We start from the raw sequence: 21,534 nt of genomic DNA, 5'->3' as shown, positions 1-21,534 counted from the left end.
ATTTCCACTTCTTCCAACTTCTTGTTATTTGAAAGTGTATAATCTTCCAATTTTCCAAGAGCACAATGCAGAGTTATCTATTTTGTCTGAAGTGGAATTTCCATAGTATTTCTGCTCTCCTTGTTATGCAAGTATCACCTCCTTGATCTGAGTCCAGGACAATGTCTGGACAAAGTTCTTCTTTTTATGTTTTTAGATGATATACAATGGTGCAGATGTAGCGTTGTCACCTCACAGCAAGCGGTTCTACCATTCGATTCTCATCTGGAGCGCCTTCTGTGTGGAGTCTGCATGTCCTCCCCGCAGTCGGGTGGCATTCAAAAGACATGTGGGAATGGGCGTGCCTTTGTTGAAGGTTGGGCATCGAGCTGGCACCTCAGCACCATAAAAATCTACTGCCAATCATTAGCGGACCGGAGTTCCGCTGTGGCGACCCCTATCTGCGAAAAGCCAAAAGAAGAACAAACGAGAATATACAGACTCTTATAAATGGCAAATTACTGGTCTGTATTTTTAGTATTAAAAACTGATAGTCTGGAGGCAGTGAGCTATAATAAGAAGTTATGTACTCACCATAACGTTCCATCTGAGTAGGTATCTTCATTTGTCTGCAACCTTTGGGATACGGATCCAATCTCGGATCCGAGCCGGCAACTTCTACCACAGCATAGATCCGAGCTCCTCCCTTTACCCATAATCCCCTGCCAACCCTGACTGACCTCAGATCAAGTTTGCCGATATAACCATTGTTACTGTGCCCCGGAAGGGTCTTATCTAAGATAGATCCTAAACTGAATCCTATAGGTCAGGGGGAAGGAGGGGGGGGATGGTTGCAGACAAATGAAGATACCTACTCAGATGGAACTTTATGGTGAGTACATAACTTCTTAATCTGAAGTAGGAACTTCATTTGTCAGCAACCTTTGGGACAGAGTCCCCAGCTACCTGAATCCTGGGTGGCCTTTATGGAAGAATATTCCGGAGCACTGCAGAGCCAAAGGACGCCCTACCTCTGGAGACAACATCCAGTTTGTAATGGCTGATAAAGGTATGAGATGAGGCCCAAGTGGCTGCGGAACAAATATCATCTAAGGGAACCCTAGATTTAAAAGCCGCCGAAGTAGCGATGGCCTAGTAGAATGAGCTCGGACTCCCTGAGGTGCAGGCCTTCCCGAACTCTAATATGCCAAGAGGATACAACTAGCTATCCACCGTGACAGGGTACCTTTAGAAATTGACTTGCCTAAATTTGTTTTGGCAAGGAGACAAACAACTGGTCAGATTGCCTATGACCAGCAATTCGATGAATATAAAAGCGTAATTGTCTGTGCACATCCAAGGAATGCAGTTTGTACTCTCCTTTGTTCTGGTAATTGGGAAAGAACACGGGAAGATTAATAGATTGATAAATATTAGCTTCCGAAGATACCTTAGGCAGAAAGGACGGATTGATCCTGAGGTAAACTCTATCCTGATGGAAGGCTAAATACGGTGGTTTAACACATAGAGCCTGAAGCTCAGAGACCCTTTTAGCTGAAGTAATGGCCACCAAGAAGGCCGTCTTCCAAGAGAGGTATTTAAGATCAACCGTAGCCGCAGGCTCGAAAGGGGGGCTTGTCAAGGCCTGTAGAACCAAAGATAAATCCCATGGGGGTACTACCTCCCTGACCGGAGGTCTGAGAAGGAACGTACCCTTGAGGAAAGCTTTACAAAGCTTGGAAATAATTAGAGGGCCCGATTCATGCCCTACATGATAATGCGAAATCGCTGCTAGTTGTACATTGACTGTAGAGCAGCTAGCCCCTTGATGAAAAAGGGTAGTTAGAAAATCCAAAACCGACGTAAGAGGCGCCGTGAAAGGATCTAAGTGATGGTGCTCCGCCCAAATGGAGAAACGTTTCCACTTACTCCGATAGACCCTTCTGGTGGAAGGTTTATGTGCTGCTACTAGGATGGCTTTGACTGGTGAGGAGAGTCCGGGAGTCCTTATCAGGAGTGGAACTGGAGCAACCAAGCAGTCAGCTTGAGGTTGACCAGGTTGGGGGTCGGAAGACCCAGAGGGTGAGTAATGAGATCCGGGAGGGGATCCAGAATCCAGGGTGGATGAATCAAATGAGACCACAGGTACAGGAACCAAGTTTGACGAGGCCAGAATGGGGCAATGAGGATCATTTTGCTCCCCAGCCGACTGGCTTTCTGTAAGAGTTTTAGCATCATGGGCAATGGAGGGTAAGTGTAAAGGAGACCGGGAGGCCAAGCATGTACTAGAGAGTCTCTCGGGGACTCCCCCTGAGGGGGGATTAGAGCGAAGTAACTGTTGCATTTGGTATTTGAAGGAGAGGCAAAAAGATCGCAACAGGGTTGCCCCCATTGGGCAAATATTTGCTTCGCTACTAGAGGATTGAGAGACCATTCGTATGGGGTCAGAATCGAACGACTGAGCCTGTCTGCTAGGATGTTGGACCGTCCCGGAATGTGCGTTGCAATGAGAAAGCGGTTGTTGGATATCGCCCATTCCCACACTCTCATGGCCTCGCGACAAAGAGGTTAAGACCTGGTTCCCCCCTGTTTGTTGATGTACCAGACAACTGACATGTTGTCCGTTTGTACCGCAATCGTCCCAATCGGAAGAAGGCTGTGAAGTGCCTGCAACATCAAAAGCACCGCCCTCATCTCTAGGACATTGATATGCAAGGAGGTCTCTGTGTCGTTCCACGTGCCTTGGACCGTTCTGCCTGAATACCCCCACCCCAGGCGAGAGGCGTCCGTGGTCACTGTGGCGATGGGGGAAGGCATCGAGAATGGTCGTCCCGTGTGAAGACTCGGGGACTGGAGCCACCACATGAGCGAACCTCTGCAAGCCCTGCTTAGGGGAATAGGATGGGACAGGGGGTTGCGAGACAGGGACCATTGTACCTGGAGGGTCCACTGCAGGACCCTCATATTTAGATGGGCTAGGGGCAGCAGAGGAATTGCTGCTGCCATGGACTCTAGAGCCCTCAGGATCAATTCCTCCATTGGAGCAGGAAGTTGGAGAATGGCCTGAACATGCAACCTCAGGTTCTGACGCCGATCGGGAGTCAGGAAGGCAAGCATTAGTTTGGAATCCAGTCTCGCCCCTATGAAATCTATTACCTGTGTAGGAGTCAGAGAGGATTTGACCATGTTGACAGTCAACCCTAGGCGTGGAGCAAGATTGAGGAAATAATCCCTGCCTGAAAAGAGCAGATGCCTTGTTGGGGTGATGAGGAGCCAGTCGTCCATTTACGGAAAGACCTGAATTCCCTGAAGCCTCAGGTGGGCCGCTATAACCGCCAAGACTTTGGTGAACACCCTGGGGGCTGAGGTGAGACCAAAGGGGAGGGCCCTGAACTGAAAGTGACTGGCTCCCAGCCGGAAGCGGAGGAACCTCCTGGAACGTCTGTCCACAAGAATGTGGTAGTACGCATCCTTGAGGTCTATCGAGCACATCCAGTCGGTCTCCCATAACAGGGGGAGAATAGATTGTAGCGTGACCATTCGGAACTTTTCTTTGGGTACTGCCAGGTTCAAGAAAGAGAGGTCGAAGATGGACCTCAAGTCCCCCGTCTTTTTTGGCACCAGAAAGAACCTGGAGTAAAACCCTGATCCAAACTGATCTGGGGGGACGGGTTGGATGGCTCTTTTTTGTAAAAGCTGCTGAATTTCTGTAGCAGCCGCCTCCCTCTGATTGGGTGGTACGTCGGGGAGGCTTCTGGTTTTGGGGGTTACAATAAAGGGAATTTGGTAGCCTCTGGATATGATGTGAAGCACCCAGCAATCTGTTGTTATGGACTCCCACATTGCTAGGTGCTTCGAAAGATGCCCCCCGACTGCCTCCAGAGTGGAGCAGCCGGGCAACCCCTCAGGGGTTCTGCGTGGGACTCAGAGAAGGGTTCTCTGGACCCAAAATTTCTGGGACCCCCTCTGCCTCTTGGGCGGCATCCTCCCTGTCCTCCTCTGCCACGAGAGGACTGGTTGTCCGGAGCAGACTGGAACTGATGCGATTTCCGGAACCACATCTTCTTCTGACCCTTTTGGTTCTTAGAAAAGGACGTCTGGGGAGCAGAGAAGCAGACTCCGACGGCAGACAACGTCTTCCCATCTTTCTCGCTCTAGACTAAAGTGTCGCGAATGGTTTTGCCAAACAGTGCAGAACCATCAAAGGGGGCATTCGCGAATGACGCCTTAAAGGGTTCCGAGAAGTCACAATGTCGGAGCCAGGCTTGGCGCCTCATTACCAGGCTGGCTCTGCCAGCTCTAGCGGCTCCTTCCATGGCGTGAGACAAGAGCCACATAGAGGTGTTGGAAACTGAATGTAGAGTGGACATTCGGGAGGAGTACAGCTGCTTGTCCCCTTCCGACATGGACTCTGGGGGGGAGGCAGCGTATTCTTTTATTAGATCTCGCTGCATCTGGATGACGTGTGCCATATAGTTCAGCGCCCTCATGGAGAAGGTTGCTGAACTAAAGACCCACTTCCCAAGGCGGTCCATCGCTCGAGACTCCTTGCTCGGTGGGTGGACCGCAGAGCTCTCCTGAGCCAACTCCCTCTTAGTGGCCGCCGCCACCAACATGGCATCCACGGGGGAGGCCTCTGCTCCAGTGGGTTCTTTCAGCAGGGGGACTCAGGATCCTATCCGGGCGCTTGGGGACTGGCTCTACAGTGTCCGGCTTCTTCCAAGCCCTGGTGGAAATAAGGTCCACCAGGGGGTCAGGGGGAGGGGACACCCAAGAGGTAGATGGCCCTGCTTTGAACGCCTCTAGGAATACGGACTCATCGGAGGATGCCTTGGGGGCAGACCACTCTCCCCTAATCCTGAGCATTTCCATGGTGTCTCCAAAGGAGACATCCTCAGGGGGTGACCTTGGGGAGCCTTCCCCTTCATCTAAGTCCGTATCTTCCGTAAGGGACTCGGGGGAGTCCACGTATCTCCTCTTACACTTAGCTTTGTGAGGGACCTCCTCGGGGGGGGCTGTCTGTGGAAGACTCACCAGCAATGTCACATTCCAAAGGAACACCCAGAGGCGCTGAAGCAGGCTGCCCCGAAGGCCGGGTGATGGGAGCCTGAACCAGCTGAGAGGGAGTGCAGGGGGGAGCCGAAGCCAGGACCGGAGGCCCGGATGCACTCAACAGTGCCCTCTCCACCACCGCGAAAGCCGAGGGGGACCCACTCTCGATAGGATCCGAGAGTCAACTCCCACTCGGATCCGAAGAGGAGAGCGGATCCGGGTCCAAGACCCTCGGATCCGAAAGACCCATGTGCTCTGACCAGGACGGAGCCAAAGTCACACCGAATCCCTCAGATCTGAAGCTCAGCACACAGCTCCGAGAGGTCGGATTCGACAAGCTCGAGGGACCAGTCGGAGCCGAAGTAACCAGTACTATCGGCTCCGACCCACCCCCGGATCCAACACGGCTTGGCTCCGAATGCTCCGAACCTGGAAAGTGGGTCAGAGAAGGAGCGATTGGAGCAAAAAATGGGGTCGAGCTCCCCCCCCGGAGGGGGGGGGGGAGGCAAAAGCACTCCCATCTGCAGCTGGGCCTGGATGAACCTCCTCATCATCCGGTCCATGTCTGCATTTGACATGCTAAAGGTGGACCTCGAAGAGGCCACCGAGGCAGACCTAGAGTGTTGCCTCGATGACCTAGACGGGGACCGGGTCCCGGTGAGAAACAAGGGGACCGGAGCCGAGGAGGAGGCGATCCAGAAGCCCTGGATGGAGAAGCCCGTTTGGCAGGCGGGGCCGAGGAGGAGTCCTCGGCCCGCCGCTTATGGTGCTTCTCCTTCCATTTGGCTTTCCCAGCCTCCCTCTCCTCCGGAGCTGAAGCGGGAGGTTGAGTCCTGACCGGAGGGAGGGAGACAGGGGTGGCTACCACCGAGGGCTGGGTAGCGGCCACAAAAGCACCGGAGGCCGGAGCCAAATCCGGGGTAATGGCCCGCCAGAATCAGCTTCGACCTCCGGTCCTTAAGTGCCCTGGGGTTGAACGCTGCGCAAATCGCGCATCCCGAGGAGAGGTGTTCAACCCCAAGGCACCTAAAGCACCGGGTGTGGCCATCCGCCGGTGAAAGCTTATGGCCACACTCGGTGCACTTTGAAAAGATGGCTTTAGGGGCCTCCGACATAGTAATACAGAAAACACACTCACTAGGCCCCTACACACACCACAAACACACACTACAACCAGTGAGGGCAGGGAGGAAAAATAAACGCAAAATAAGTTAAATATAGGATACCTAAACACTCGCTCTCACTCACACAAGAAAAGGGAAGAAAAAATAGACAGTTTTTCTCACAAAACTTATCCAAATAGCAGGAGCTCGAAATCCAGCTTGTAGCTTGAAGCGCGGCAAACTAGATCTGAGGTCAGTCAGGGTTGGCAGGGGATTATGGGTAAAGGGAGGAGCTAGGAGCTCGGATCTATGCTGTGATAGAAGTTGCTGGCTCGGATCCGAGATCGAATCCGTATCCCAAAGGTTGCTGACAAATGAAGTTCCTACTTCAGATATAATGTTTGCTATCTTCATGGTGCCATACAGGAAGTGTGGAAGATTAAGTCATCCTGACTGACAGACCAATGACTCTTTTTGCCTGATTATATTTGCAAGAGCAGGTTATCTATTATGTCTACCTTGAATTTGAAAGTTACATAACAGAAGTGGCCAAACTCAAGATGCACCTTACTGTATTTTCAGTTGTTAACTCAGAAATACAAATGGGTTATGCACTACTAAACTAACCTCTTCAACAAATATGTTTTTTGTTTGTTTGCTTACATTCTCAGTGTAAAATGGTGAAGGCAAGACTTAGCAGTATATGCACATGATTAAAGCTATTGACTGGCTTTGCTGGTGATTCACTTGGCTACTGTTTCAACTTACTAGTGTACTCACTTTCTCAAGTCATCTTCCAAGTATAGATTGTTTTAACCAATGAAAAGGAATAATTAAATAAAATGAATTATTTTACACATAGCTCTGTATTAAAAAGAAAGAAAGAAATTGTCAATGTATTTATATATGTGTATTTCTATATAGTTGGTTAAGTGTATATATGGACTGCTTACCCGCTAAGCACCCCGAGTACCAAGTTAAGCACAAAAAATGACCCTATGATGATAAGTGTTACAAAATAGATCCACGGCCACTCATTTCCCATGGCATCGTTTACCTGAAAAAATGAAGGAAAATTAGTGAGATATATACATGGATCCCAGAGCACTGCAAGGCACTTACAAGGTGTGATCCTGTGTCTCCAAAAAAATGTAGCTTTTACCAGATACTGCCTGGTTTTCTGCTTACCCATTCAGCAAATCCTTTCTTCACAAATGACTACTCAAAATGTGAAATGGGAGAAGTTTCAACAGAACAGATTGCAAATGTCACTCAAAAAAGTGCAACACTTCCTTCAGATAAGACAGGATAGAGTAAACTCTACTTTCATCCAAATAGACAGCCAGCTTGCATACTGAGCTGAATTATATTGTTCAGATATGCCCAGTACGATTTACTACATATTGAAATCGGCAGAAGTCAAGCACTTTCTTTTATCCCAGCCTGACCGTACAGCTATTTGGAGATGAGCAGGAATCCCTTCTCAGAGCCTTGCACTGCCACTGGTTAACAGGAAACCATATATTCAGCTTACCCGCTCAACACACCGAGAACCAGATTAAGAACGAAAAAGGATCCAAAGATGACGAGACTGACAAAATAGACCCAGGGTAATTCATAGCCCATAGCGTCCTGCATCTGGAAAGATGAAGGGTTTTAGCAGACAGAGAGAGAAAGAGAGGTAAAGAGACAAAAGGGAGGGGGGAGACAGGCAGTGAAGGTTGATAAAGACACCAAGCCATACAGTTCTGCACAATGTATACAGTACATGCCTACAACTCTACACAACAAAATTTCAGTTTCCCAAAATGGTCTGCTTTTCAACAGCAACTTTTGGTTTGCACATTTGTCAAAACTCATTGAAGATGCTCAGATTTTTTTAATTAATTAAGTCATAAAGCTTACAGAGCAATGCTTAACTCATGAAATGGACTACCCAAACTGAGTGAATGAAGGAAGGAATTCTACAATAAAGCCAAGTGGTAGGGTACTTTGTCTACATGTCTCTCAGGAGGGAGACAAAAGATTATGTCATTGCAAAGTATGGAGTACCAGACAATGGCAATCCACTTTAGCATTTTAGACAAGATGACTGCCACTATTTAATCAGTATCCTGGCAAAAAAAATGGTGCTATTCGCCATCATAAAGGTAGCTGCAGACAGCAGCAGCACAAATATATATACAGTATTACAGCTGTATTTGCTTGTCAGCTGAAGAAAGTCACTGATGCTTTGACATCTTTTCTTATGAGAACGAGTTCTGAGAGATCTCAGAAGGGTGAAATTATTGCTCACCAAGAACCAGTTAGATTATAAATAGTGGGTGGGGAAGAGGATGGTGATGCAATTAAAAAGCTCATATAGTACTGCAATCCTATAAAATTAAAAAAGAATCTATTCACATAACTGTAGTGGAAGAAGTTCCTTGCCAGCATGCTGTTAAAAATTAGATTAATCTTTCATATTTGTATGAGAAGCTAGAGTGTAAACTCTTTAGAATGAGAACACCTAAAAAGCATTTTACATACAAAAGTGTAATTTTGCTAAATCTATACCAAAATTATGCATGTTATATTACATTGCTGGGTATCTACATTGTTCTTTAGGCTACAACAAGTACAGTATTCGGATACAATAACTAGGCTGTCAGATGTGTCTGTCAGATTTGTTTCATACACTTTCTTAAGCACAATATTTATTTGGAAGTCATAGATCATTTTTCACGCAATTCATATAAAAATACCATTACAAGACACTGGAAATTGGAACTAGGCATCAATTTCACCTGAAATGAAACTGATGCATGCTGTATATTTTTGTGCAGATCTGTTTCAAGCATTTGTCTGTAAACAAAACAATTCAAACACATAAAAAAGTTCAGAGGAAAGTGAGATAATCTGGTCAAAGACCCCACTCACTTGACAAGCTGAAAGGGACACTTTTGGCTAATAAAAGCTCTTTAATTTTCTCAAAGAGACATGGTATCATACCTTCCATGTGGAGACCAAGACACTCCACATCCAGCCACCTGGTGATAAACAGGACTTATGCCAGGATTCATAAACATTTAGCTCAGTGCACAGCACAAATCAGCACGGGTAGCAGCAACATGCAGGGTATGGTCGAGACACAGGCTGCACCACCCCACAAGGGTAAAAAAGCACAGCATAAGGCATGTGCAAATGACTGCTTAATTATATAGAAATGAGGAACCACATGCATTTTCTGGCACATGGATTATCCAAATGATGACATCAAACATAGAGGAGGAATTTAGAAACTTATAAAATAGGCTCACTATGTCACAGGACATATATATTCTGAACACTGGAGATTCCTGATGTATGGTCGAATGGAGATGCCAAGATTAGCAGCAGCTATAGCAGAACAATGTGTTATTAGCCATTATGAGGCCTGTGCCCATGACACAGGATTCTGTAATCATCCATATATATATATATATATATGGGTCCACTTCTTAATTTCAATATATATATATATATATATATATATATATATATATATATTTACAATCCTGAGATCTTGTAATCTGGAAATTAAGAAAAAAAATAAAAAAAAAATAGATTGCTGAAAGATCTCCATAGTTAACATGATTAACATTACACTTATCTTTGTGTCCACTAGGTTGGGCAAGTCTTGCATTCCCCTTGATCCAACTTGTGGGTAATGCAATTTAATGATTTTATATATATATATATATATATATATATGGGTCCACTTCTTAATTTCGAAATTACAAAATCCCGAAGTTCAGTATATCGAACTTACAATCCCGAGATCTTGTAATCTTGAAAAAAAAAAAAAACACATCAAAAACATGTTTTCGCAAGGGGGCAAGCCCCCCATGCACGCCTCCACCCCCTGCAACTTAAATATACTAATTCCGAGATCACTCTACAGTGCAGAGAATGGTAATGCAGAAAGGGAACATTACCGTTCTATGCACTGTAGAATGATCTCGGAGTTAGTATGTTTAAGTTGCAGGGGGGCATGCCCCCTGCAAAAATATGTTTTTGATGTGTTTTTCTTTCTTTTTTTTTTCAAGATTACAAGATCTCGGGATTGTAAGTTCGATATATTGAACTTCGGGATTTCAGAATCAAATCTCATTAAATTGCATTACCCACAAGTAGGATCAAGGTGAATGCATGACTTGCCCAACCTAGTGGACACAAAGATAAGTGTAATGTTAATCATCTTAGCTATGGAGATCTTCCAGCAATCTCAAGCCTACTAAACCAAGTTCCTCCTCATGATGCTGCAGGAAGTGGGGAAGCATATCTGCAGAGGAGAAAACCACCACTATGCAGGTGTTTTATAACATGGACTATTTCCTTGAGGTCCTCACAGCCACAGATTGCCATAGATTGTACTCAAGTTTCCATCAAGGCCGTAAATCGTTTATAGGGATTAAGACACATCAACATGAAGTGCTTCCACTCCCTGAATTACCAGGTGGTCTATAACACTCAGGGTATTATATATATATGGGTCTGTTTACCACACAGGCAGTTCCCATGATTCAAACATAGGGCACATGTGCGATCTATACCAACAGTTCATGCGGGGGGGGGGCTTCCCATAGATTCATGTAGTAAGTAGCTGCACACTCGGTATATATATACTGTGGTGACTGTTATGTGCTGCAGGCAATGCCAGATACTATTTGGATCCCTGGTTGATGACCCTATCCACAACACCCACTAGGATGTCTCATACAGCCCATGTTGAAACATGCAGTGTTGTAGAGTGTGTGCCTGGACAACTCACAAGATGCTTCTAATGTCTCAACATGTCAGAAGGAGCACTGCAATATGCATGTGATGCCTGCAGCAAAGTTTTAGTGGCACATGACATGCTACATAATATGGCACTGCAAAATCAGCTGGTGCATTTTTGTGACACCCGGTATTGCTCCTCAATCTGGCACCCCCTTCCACAACTCTAAAAAAGAAGTGTATTTTTCTCTATGGGGGAGGAGCAAAAATGTTCTTCTTTCTATATAATTCTAGCTACATTCTATTAGGAATACCATACATGGAATGCTGAAGCAATAGTGCTTCAGCTCTGACTGCAAATGCGATACTGACATATTGCATTATCATTGATCACACCCCTTGATACCATGTGACCAGGACAGCTGCCCTCTTCTCCCTACCCAAGCTATACTTTCTATGCAGCAGGGAAAAATCCCAGTATTGCCCACCATAGTAGTAAGATCATCAGCGGAAGTTCAGGGTGTAGAGTCTAGTGATGAAGAGGTGATAAAAGTACCGCAGTCAAGGCAGATATGGATACAACACATTTTGGCATTGGCATAAAGGCAGAATATGGTCCACAATTATGGGTCATGACACAGAAAACACATAATAAAATGATGCATGTAGCATCATTCCTAGGCTATGCAAGGAAGTGCACTAACTTCCTATCTGTAAGACACAACTATATCCATGCAGGTTAGGGGGTGGGCAGGGCATAGTCATCATCATTTGTACAGCTAAGGGGGACACAGTGACAAGTGACAGCAATACTACAGTAATACAGCAGGCTCATGGGAGATGTATTTGGTAGTCACTTATTCTGGCAGAAGGCTGTGAGGAGTCAGGGATTACATCCTCCAGTGGTGGGGTTGAGCTGCCAAATCCTGACCACTGGCTATGTCTATTATGGTGGCCTGCAGTCTAGGGGTTCAATTCAGTCCATGGTCAGGAAAGAGAAGAATTACTGCATTGTGTTAGGGCACCCTGTCGGGGTGTCCCACATTGACAGCTTACTAAGAATCATTGCTCATGGTCTAGATAATGATCCCAAGCAGGTACATTACACTGTGCTCTCACAGGGGATACTGAAGGAATAGAACCAGTGGACTATTCATTTGCAGACTGGTGAGGCATCCCAGGTACTGAACCTGAAAAGCAATGGCACCCAAGTCTGTGAATCTACAAAAAACTCAGGGATGGTAGGTTATGTGGCCATATATGACAGTGGTGCCATCTCAGGAGCAATCTGTGGTCTGTCGAATGTTGCACCCAAACAAGGGACAGACCTGGTGTCATGGTGAAACAGCAGGCATGCATGCTTCTCCCCTATGGTTGGTATATGCAGAAAAAAAGGCAGCAAAGATATCAGAAGCTGAGTGGTCTGGGGACTCATGGGGAGCCCAGGATTGACTCACAGTTACAGGATGTCTAGATTGTAGTAGTAAGGTTGTTAGGTTAGCCTGTGTCTCCACAAGGGTCTCTGATGTGGGAGATTTGGGTCAGCCCTTCCACAGAAGCTTTGCAGACAGTGCTACTCTGTCATTGGATTCTGCCATGTGCATACTGCTTGTATTGACAGACACAGATTACCTCATGACCTAAAGTATGCACTACCTCACTGTGTTAGTACCTCTAGAACCTGCAAAAGCACTACATTACATGCAATATGATGTCTGAACATGTTTGTGTACATATGGCTATCACTATGCTCTTCAAGAGAGCCACAGTTAGTGGACATGGCATCCACAGACATTGCGAACTGCTGGGCTCCAGCAGAGTATGCCAGTTTTTGCTCTTCCAGTTAATGGACTTTACTAAGCACATGCTAGGACAGCATGATGGCTCCTTTCACAAATCAGATGCCTGGCACAAGCCTCCCAAGATGCTAAACGATACCACTGACATCACCTTTGTTGGTGAGCTGTGCTAGCATGTGTACAGTAACCTGCATCAGTACCACCTTGATCATAAGGGGTTACTAGGCTAATGTAACTTTAAGAATAGCCATTATTTTCCCAATTTTACCAGTTATCAGTGCTCAAGGACAAGAATGGCTTTGGTATACATCTGTGCCATAGGGAATCTAGAAGCTGCCCTTGTCCATAAGGGACACAGGTGACAAGGCAGGGGTGAATTTGCAACTTCCCATCCATTGGTACAAAATGCATTGAATAGGCTTAGGGAACAGCTCTGCTTCACATGAATGGGGAGTCTGTTCCCAAGAAGATGTCATCTCTGAGACACACATCTGTCCCTTCATCGTGTTTTATTTATATCACAGACAAGGTTTAGATCCTTAGATCGGGTAATTCTAGTGCTGTTTGTTTTGCAAATGTGTAGCAAATCCTTCAGGGCTGGATTGGATATGTCACCCCACAGTAGTCTGTAGCAGACACAGTACAGGGACAGAGATTTGAGGTAGTCCACATAGGGCATATTTTTACACCCTATATTGTTTTAGTGAGGAACTTCTGTGGCTGTTCTAGCTGTTGCAAATGCCTGATCAGGTACATGCCAAAGGTTACACTGTATTTGATTACTGGTCAAATGAGGGCTTAGTATAGTGGGACTATAATTTCCTTAGATCTGGATGTCATGCCCCCTACTTATAAGTTGTGCCATGTAAAAGGATTTTCTCACTACCATGGAGACATGGTGATCAAAGTTCAAGTTACTGACAACCTGAGCTCCCAAATCCCTTACCACTGGGTCTACTCTTAGGTGAGTGTTATCAGTGTTGTAATTTACAGTGGTGGTTGTATTCCTAAAGGGTATAATTATACATACAGTTTTTAGACCACAGCTCTGGCACCAGTTATATGTCTGTGTCAGACCCTTCTGGAGGATATTTATTTATTTTATTTTACATTTGTTGACCAGGAAGTCCGACCAGGCTCCACAGAGCCTGTTTTCAGCAGAGGCCTGGGGAGAAATGTTCCAGATGCATGTCTTTAGAATGTGGGAAGAAACCGGAGTACCCGAAGGAAACCCACGCAAATGCAGGGAGAACATGCAAACTCCACACAGAAGACACCCCAGGCGAGAATCGAACCAGAGAACCTCTTGCTGTAAGGCAACAACGTTAACTGCTGCACCATTGCACCGCCCTTCTATCTACACCTTTGGGGGATTCAGTGATTATACCCAGCTTGTCGTCATCAGCAAATTACTTCAGAGGAGTATATTCCAAACAGAAGAGGTTGCAGTATTGAGCCCTGTGAGACAACAATGTTAACAGGCTTCTTGGTGGAGGAACATTCCCTTACCCTAACTTAATGTGTCCTATCCTTGAGCCATTTGGTTATCCATCAGGTGACATAGGGATTTGTGCCTAAATTTGTGAGTTTGTGTATAATACCCAAGTGAGGTACTGTGTCAAATGCCTTTGCCAGGTCAACTTAGGCAGTATGCACTGTTTTGCTCTTGTCCATGGCTCTAGTGAACTTCTCAAAGAAGTTCACCAGGTTTAGTAGATATGACCTGCTCTTGACAAAACCAAACTGAAATGGGGCCAGTCTGGCAGATGGTACAGAGGGCTAAAGTTGTGAGCTGTTGTTCCAGTAGTACAGGGTTTCAGTACCTTAGTCCTCATTTGCCTCCTGTATGACCTTGAGCTTGTCACTTAACCAGACACTGCTTAAGGCCAACTGGAAATCTGGGCTAGGCTCCTCAATGGTCCATGGACTGTAAGCCTAGGAAGGCAGGGGGTGGAGTTTGAAGATTTCCTATGTATTTGTTTACCTCTTTATAGGGATTTGTGCCTAAATTTGTAAATGTATCTATAATACCCAACTGAGGCATTGTGTCAGATACCTTTACCAGGTCAAAATAGGCAGTATACACCATTTTGCCTTCATCCATGGATCTAGTGACCTTCTCAAAGAAGTCCACCAGGTTTAGTAGGCATGAACTGCCCTTGATGAAACTGAACTAGGAAGGGTCCAGTGTTTGAAGATTTCTTATGTATTTATCTGTTTTTCTGCTTCAACAGTAGGAGACAAAGGCTAGAGAGAGAGAGGTCCTATGTACTGTAAGCACTTTTATTTCTTATTAATACATTACCTGGAGTGAATGTGCACTAAGGGTTGTGGGCTTTGTGCTGTAGATGGAAAGCAACAACAGCTCATCATGGTAAAGTGTTGCAGAAGGCAGGAGTGCCTCTCCCAGCAGTGAGGAGTGTAAGCCATGTGTGCCAGTCTACTGTAAAACTGCACTTGTATGTGTACCACACTTCTGCACTAATGTGTTTTCTTTTTCTCATCTTCTACATGTGTAGTTGTGTCAGAGAATGTGGACTGGCAATAGTTGATTCAGACTGTACCAGCCAAAGCCTCTGGCTGTGGGTTGTTAAGAGGTCACCAGGACTGCCTCTCATCAAAGGAATGGAGGCCACTCTGCTGAAGGTTACCTGAAAAGATAGCTAGTGGACTCTGTGAGAACTTCTCAGGAAGGAGCATAAGTCTGTCTTCTGTTTGCAATCTGGGGGGGTCTTTCACTTTCTCCTGCTGTCAGTTGAAGAGGCTGATGTCTAGCAAGGTTTGCCAGTAACTTCAGCATTAAGGAGTACTTTCTATTGAGGCTTGTTGTGGCAAGTAACAGCAAGCCCCAACCACTGGGCCACTGGGGGTGCAGCTTGCCCACAACATCGGCCGTAAAGGTGACTTATGGCTAGGAATGCTACCCTCCTTGGTGCCAGCTTGGCATCCCTCATTGGCCCCTGTTTTTTGCCCTATACCCATTAAGTTGTTTCTCTCCCTTATGCTTCTTTCCCAATACATTGTTCCTTATCCAACTCTCCCCATAACAAGCTGTCCCATCCTCTATGTCCATCAACTCTCATCCCCACTTTTTCTGTATGCTGCCTCTGTCTGTCTCCATGTTATGTCTGTCTGCCTCTAATACCTGCCCTGTCTCTCTAACCTATTCACAATTATTCCTTACTACCTTCCCCACCTATCCTTCTTCTCTACACACTGCAAATCGACTTCTCTACTCAGCAAAAATACAGTGCCTCCCCCCATTTACTGTACTATACAGTTAGCCCTGGGTGTTTTCCTCTACTTGTTATTCTTCCCTTTCCTACTTTCCTATCACCTTCATTTCCTCCCCATTTATAAAATGTACTGGGTTTGCACTTTGCTGAGCAAATCTCCACTGAGCTATCTGGATGACCATGAGTGGCTGCTATGCATTACTTAATTGCATGTATGAATGTCCATGAAATATGCACAAGCATGCCTTGGCAGTGATGTCCATCACATCAGTAGGTCCGGTGGATGAGTAGCTCTTTCCCTTAATAGAGTGCCTCTATTTTACTATGTAGTCCTTCTCTCATTATGGTGCTGCTATGCAAGCTCTATAACATATCTGATTGGTTCTGGGCCAATTTGTGCTACAGGCTACATGCCATTTAGTGCTGCACAGTCACTCAGCAATTGTCTATGAATCCCAGCCTTAATCTACTTTTAAAGAAAAAGTGAACACAAGTTATGGATATAAAATACTCCAAGCTGCATAAAGTGTTCTAAATAACACCAGGGTGGCTAACCACAGATCATATTTCAATACATAAAAGCAGCCATAATACTTTTATTTCAACAATATCTTCATTAAACATGTAAATATTTGGATGTACACACAAAAAAATTAAGTTATGTACTTACCATAATTACGCATCTGTGTTATCCATTTTCATTCTTCCTCAATGGATGGATTTGGATCTGATCCTTGGATCCGACTTGGTCACTTTATTTTTACAGGATCCAGCTCGTGAGCTCCTCCCTTTACCCTTAATGCTCCTGATCACTACTTTACCTCAAATCAAGTTTGCTGTCTCTAAGCCATGTTAGAAAAAATATAATATATACCAAACACTGATAAGAAGAGAAGTAACAGAACAGAACAGAGACTCACACAGGAACAATAGTTCCTGACAAACTCATTCAGGTCATCTCCAAAACCAAGGAAGGGAGAAGGTGGGAGGCAAGATGAGGAAGAATGAGAATGGACAACACAGATGCATAGTTAACGGTAAGTACACAACTTAAATATCTGATGCTTTCATTTTCATTTGTTCCACAACGGATGGGACAGAGTCCCCAGCTACAGTAACCTTGGGTAACCCTCATGGAAGGATATTCCGGAGTATCGCAGAACAAAATGCAGATCTGTTTTTGGAGACAAAGTCCAATTTATAATGAGCTACAAAGGTGTGAACTTTAGACCAAGTGGCAGCTGCACAAATATCATCAAAATAAATATACCTCAAGGCTGGTCAAACAGGACAATGCACTTGAGCTACTCCATATTCAAACTACCATAGGCAAAATCCAATGCCACTTCCTTGCAAGCTATAGGTCCCCCTCTATGACTCAGGAAACCTTAATGGAAACAGTCACCATCCAACCCAATACTATATTCATGAGTGACTTTAATCACCCCACTATTAACTGGGAATCCTATAGGACACCGAACATACAAGGACAGAGATTCCTAGATTTTGTAAACACAAACTCCCTGAACCATATTGTCAGTACACCAACCAGGGGTATGACCATACTGGATCTGGTCCTCACTAATATGACAGAGTGCTGCATACCCCCTAGTGTAATGTCTTCCCTGGTAAGGTCAGACCACAAAATAATCTCCTTCAAAGTAAAAATAAAACCTGGACCCCATGCTAACCCTGGACATTTTTGGAACTGCTGTAAGGTTAACTTCCTGCTATTAAGTGATAACCTGGCAAAATCTGAAGTACCCATAAACCCTCAGAACACTGCTGCCTATGCAGAACTGTTCACAGAAACCCTACAGAAGAATGTTAATAGCTGCACAGAGGCAGCTGTACCCACCAGGAAGAAGTACAGAACTAACTCAGAAAACAAGCCGCCCTGGTGGAATCACAAAATGAATATGTTGTATAACAGAAGGAAGAAAATCATGGCAAAAAATTAGGAGGTGTAGCACCCAGCAAGATAAAAGCACTCTCATCAACTAAACTAACAACTGAGAGGACAAATAAAGTCTACCAAAGCCAAACTTGAAGTAAATTTGGCCTCCCAGGTCAAGGAGAACCACAAAGCATTATTTAGCTATGTCTGCAACCTCAAAGGCAATGCACAATTGTATGCAGAGCTCATTTTAGATGGCTCCACCTATACTGAGCCACAGCCACATTGCAGGTGCTGCAAAGAACACTTCTGGCTAATATCAAAGACTGAAACAATACTAATTTCATGAATTTAACCATACTTTGACTTAGGAATGGGGTCAATTCCTGTCATGGTATTATAAGTCCTAAAGACCTGGAGAAATTAAAAAGTGAGAAGCCAGAATATATAGCAAACCTACTGGCCAAATTTGGCTCCAACTTTACTTTCCCTCTCTTTCCCCCTCTAACTTCCCCCAAGAAATATCATCAACTATAACTCCCCCTACTATCATTAGGGAACAGGTCCTTAATGCTCTCTCTAGGGCCAAGAACACTGCATCCATGGGCCCAGACAATATCCCAGGATACCTTTTAAATAGCATGAAACTTGACCTATCAAGCCCTATGGAACTGATATTTAACTGTAGCCTCCAAACAGGCATCATGCCTCATGAATAGAGAACAGCAACAGTCATCCCTCTGTACAAAGGTGGGCCATCTACAGACCCTGGAAACTACAGATCCATATGTCTCACTAGTCTTATATGCAAAGCCATGGAAAGAATTATCGTTGAAAAGATCAATAATGGATGAGGGCAAAATGGTTTATACTGCTACCTTGACCTTGCCAAAGCATTTGACACAATACCCCACTCAGGTGTAATTAACAAACTCAAGATGTTAGGTATAAACCCGTATGTCACCCGCTGAATAGCCAGCTGGCTCACAGACAGGACCCAGGAAGTTAAAATTGGGGAGTCCGCCTCTAAAAAGAGTCCAGTCACAAGTGGAGTCCCTCAGGGATCAGTCCTCGAACCAGTCTGTTTAGCATTTACTTCTCTGAAGTCAAGGCCAATGTCAATAGTCTCCAGCTGACTAAATTTGCAGATGATTACAAATTAGGAGCTGTCATTAAATCCTACACCGGCACAAATGTTCTCCAGGAAGGGCTGACACAGACAAACAACTGGTGTCAGAGCCATGGACTAAAACTAAATGCTAAGAAATGCATAACAGTATCCTTCAGGAAATCAACCACCCCTGGTAACTATCATACTGACAACACACCCCTTAAAGCTGACCCAGCAGTCAGGGACTTGGGGACATACCTAGACAGTAATGTGGCCATTGACCATCACGTGTCTACAGTAGTGAGGAAATCATTCTATGTTGCACAACTTATAAACAAAGTTATGGCATCTAGGTTCAAGGAACTCATTGTTCTACTGTATTCAACATTCATCAGACCTATAACTGAGTACTGTGCCCCCTTTGATAATTACCTAACCAGACATACCCAACAAATAGAACATCCACAGAAGTTCCTCACTAAAAGAATACAGGTTGTGAGTAAAATGGAGAGATAGAGATGTATCCCAGAAACTACCTCATCTCTGGAACAGGCTCCCCATCCATGTGAAGCAGAGTTCCTCCCTAACCCAATTCAAGTGTAACTTGGACAATTGGATGGTGACCAGGAAATTCATCCCTGGCTTGGCACCTATGTCTCTAATGGACACAGGCAACCTGTAAATGGCTCTTCTTTCAGACCCCTGCTTGTAAATGTTTCATCTCACAAACCCCTACTTACACTTATCAATGGTACCATATACCACAACTTGTCAGAGATTTGGGATGCATGGCTAGGCTTAAAAAGGCCCTTGTAGTCATTAGCCTAGTAAACACTTATGAACCTATATCTGCAAAACAAAAAGCACCAGAATTACCCATTCTAAAGGCTTAAACCTTGCCTGTGATATAAATAGGACCTGCTGGAGAGAAAGGCATGTATCCCAGAGACTATACCTTCTTTTCAACAGGCTCCCCATCCAAGTGAAATAGAGTTCCTTCCCAATCCAATTCAAGTGTAACTTGAGCAACTGGATAGGAAACAGGAAATTAATCCCTGGTTTGGCACCTGTGTCTCTAATGGACACTGGCAGCCTGTAAATGTTTCATCTCCCAGGCCCCTGCTTGTAAATGTGGCATCTCCCATGCCCCTGCTTACACTTACCAGAGGTGTCAGAATTGTCGGGAGATTTGGGATGCATGGCTAGGCTTAAAAATGCCCCAGTGGTCATCAGTCTAGTACACATTTATGAACCTATGAACCTATCAGTGGAGCTATGGACCAAAAAGCAGATGATGTAGCTACTGACCTAGTTGAAAGAGCTCTTGGTTGTTTTGGTAAGGTTACATCTTTTAGAGAATATACCTGAGAAATACAATCAGGTATCCGTCTGGTTATTGTAGCTTTTGAAATAGGCCTACCCAATTTGTTCTTTGCAAAAAAAAAAAAAAAAAGCAAACAACTTATCAGTCTTTCTAATTTCCTTTGATCTATGAAGGTAGAACCAAAGTTATCTATGTACGTCTAATGAATGAAGAATGTATGCTCCTTTGTTCTGAAACTTAGGAAATAAAACTGGCAAATTGATGACTTGATTGATATTTGCTTCTGATACAACTTTGGGTAAGAAGGATGAATTTGTATGTAAAGCAACCCTGTCGTTATAGAAGACCAAATAAGGCGGTTTTGAAGAAAGTGCCTAGAGTTCAGACTCACATTGCTCAATTTATGACTACGAGAAAAACAGTTTTCCAAGAAAGAAATTTGAGGTACACTTTTGCAGAGGGTTCAAAAGGTGAATGTGTTAGATGCTAAGGTGGTAAAAGATCCTTAATAGGTGACCTAAATAAAAAGGTATCCTTAAGAAAAGCCTTACGCAGCCTTGATGATGCCAAATGGGAATCATTATCTCCAACATGAAAATTCAAAATGGCAGCCAGCTGGACTTTAATAGCAGAGAAACTGGCCCCACTTTGGAAAAGAAATGTTAGAAATTCTAACACAAAAGAAATGGGAGCAGAGAAAGGATCCAGATCCCTCTGATGAGCCCATAAGGAAAATCTCTTCCATTTACTTTTATAAATCTTTTTTGTAGAGGATTTCTGGGATGAATACAAAAATCTTTGAACTGGAGATGAAAGCCTGGGATGTCTAGCCATCACTGGAATTGGAGAAACCATGTGGTCAATTTGAAGCCTGAAATGTCTGAATGAGTCAGGCCCGATGGATGTGAATGGAGATCTGGACTGGGGTCAAATGTCTATAGTGAACATAGCAGCTGAGACCATAGGGAGGGGAACTAAATCTGCTGAGGCCAGAGGAGGGCAATGAAGATTACTTTGCTCTTCAACTTGAAAGCTTTCTAAAGAAACTTGGGGATTAAGGGATAGGGAGGGAAGGCATAAAGAAGACCTGAGGGCCAAATGTGGACTAGAGCATCTCTCAGTGACTGCTCCTGAGGAGGGATTAGGACAAAGAACTTGTTGCACTTGTTGAGGGGAGAGGCAAATGAGTCGTAGCATGGTTAACCTCCACTGGTGGTAGACTGTGTTTGCCACTGACTGATTGAGAGACCACTCATGAGGCATCAAAATAGTCCTGCTAAGCCTGTCTACTAG

General features: G+C 44.7%; 1 protein-coding gene across 5 annotated transcripts in view; it reads right to left on the bottom strand.

The window, feature by feature from the left end:
• Nucleotides 1–21,534, bottom strand: part of LOC122815212 (voltage-dependent L-type calcium channel subunit alpha-1C-like) — a 2,602,552-nt gene that overhangs the window by 2,323,786 nt on the left and 257,232 nt on the right. For all 5 annotated transcript variants that reach the window (XM_044087523.1, XM_044087521.1, XM_044087522.1 and 2 more), the window contains exon 4: nt 7,669–7,772. In XM_044087523.1, the coding sequence (XP_043943458.1) occupies nt 7,669–7,772 (104 nt within the window). The remainder of the gene's footprint in view (nt 1–7,668; nt 7,773–21,534) is intronic.

This window comes from Protopterus annectens, chromosome 11.part0, assembly GCF_019279795.1.
Source record: "Protopterus annectens isolate FY-2018-M chromosome 11.part0, PAN1.0, whole genome shotgun sequence".
Lineage (NCBI taxonomy): Eukaryota > Metazoa > Chordata > Ceratodontiformes > Protopteridae > Protopterus > Protopterus annectens.
Note: the sequence above shows the minus strand (reverse complement) of the source record. Positions and strands in the feature narration are given on the sequence as shown.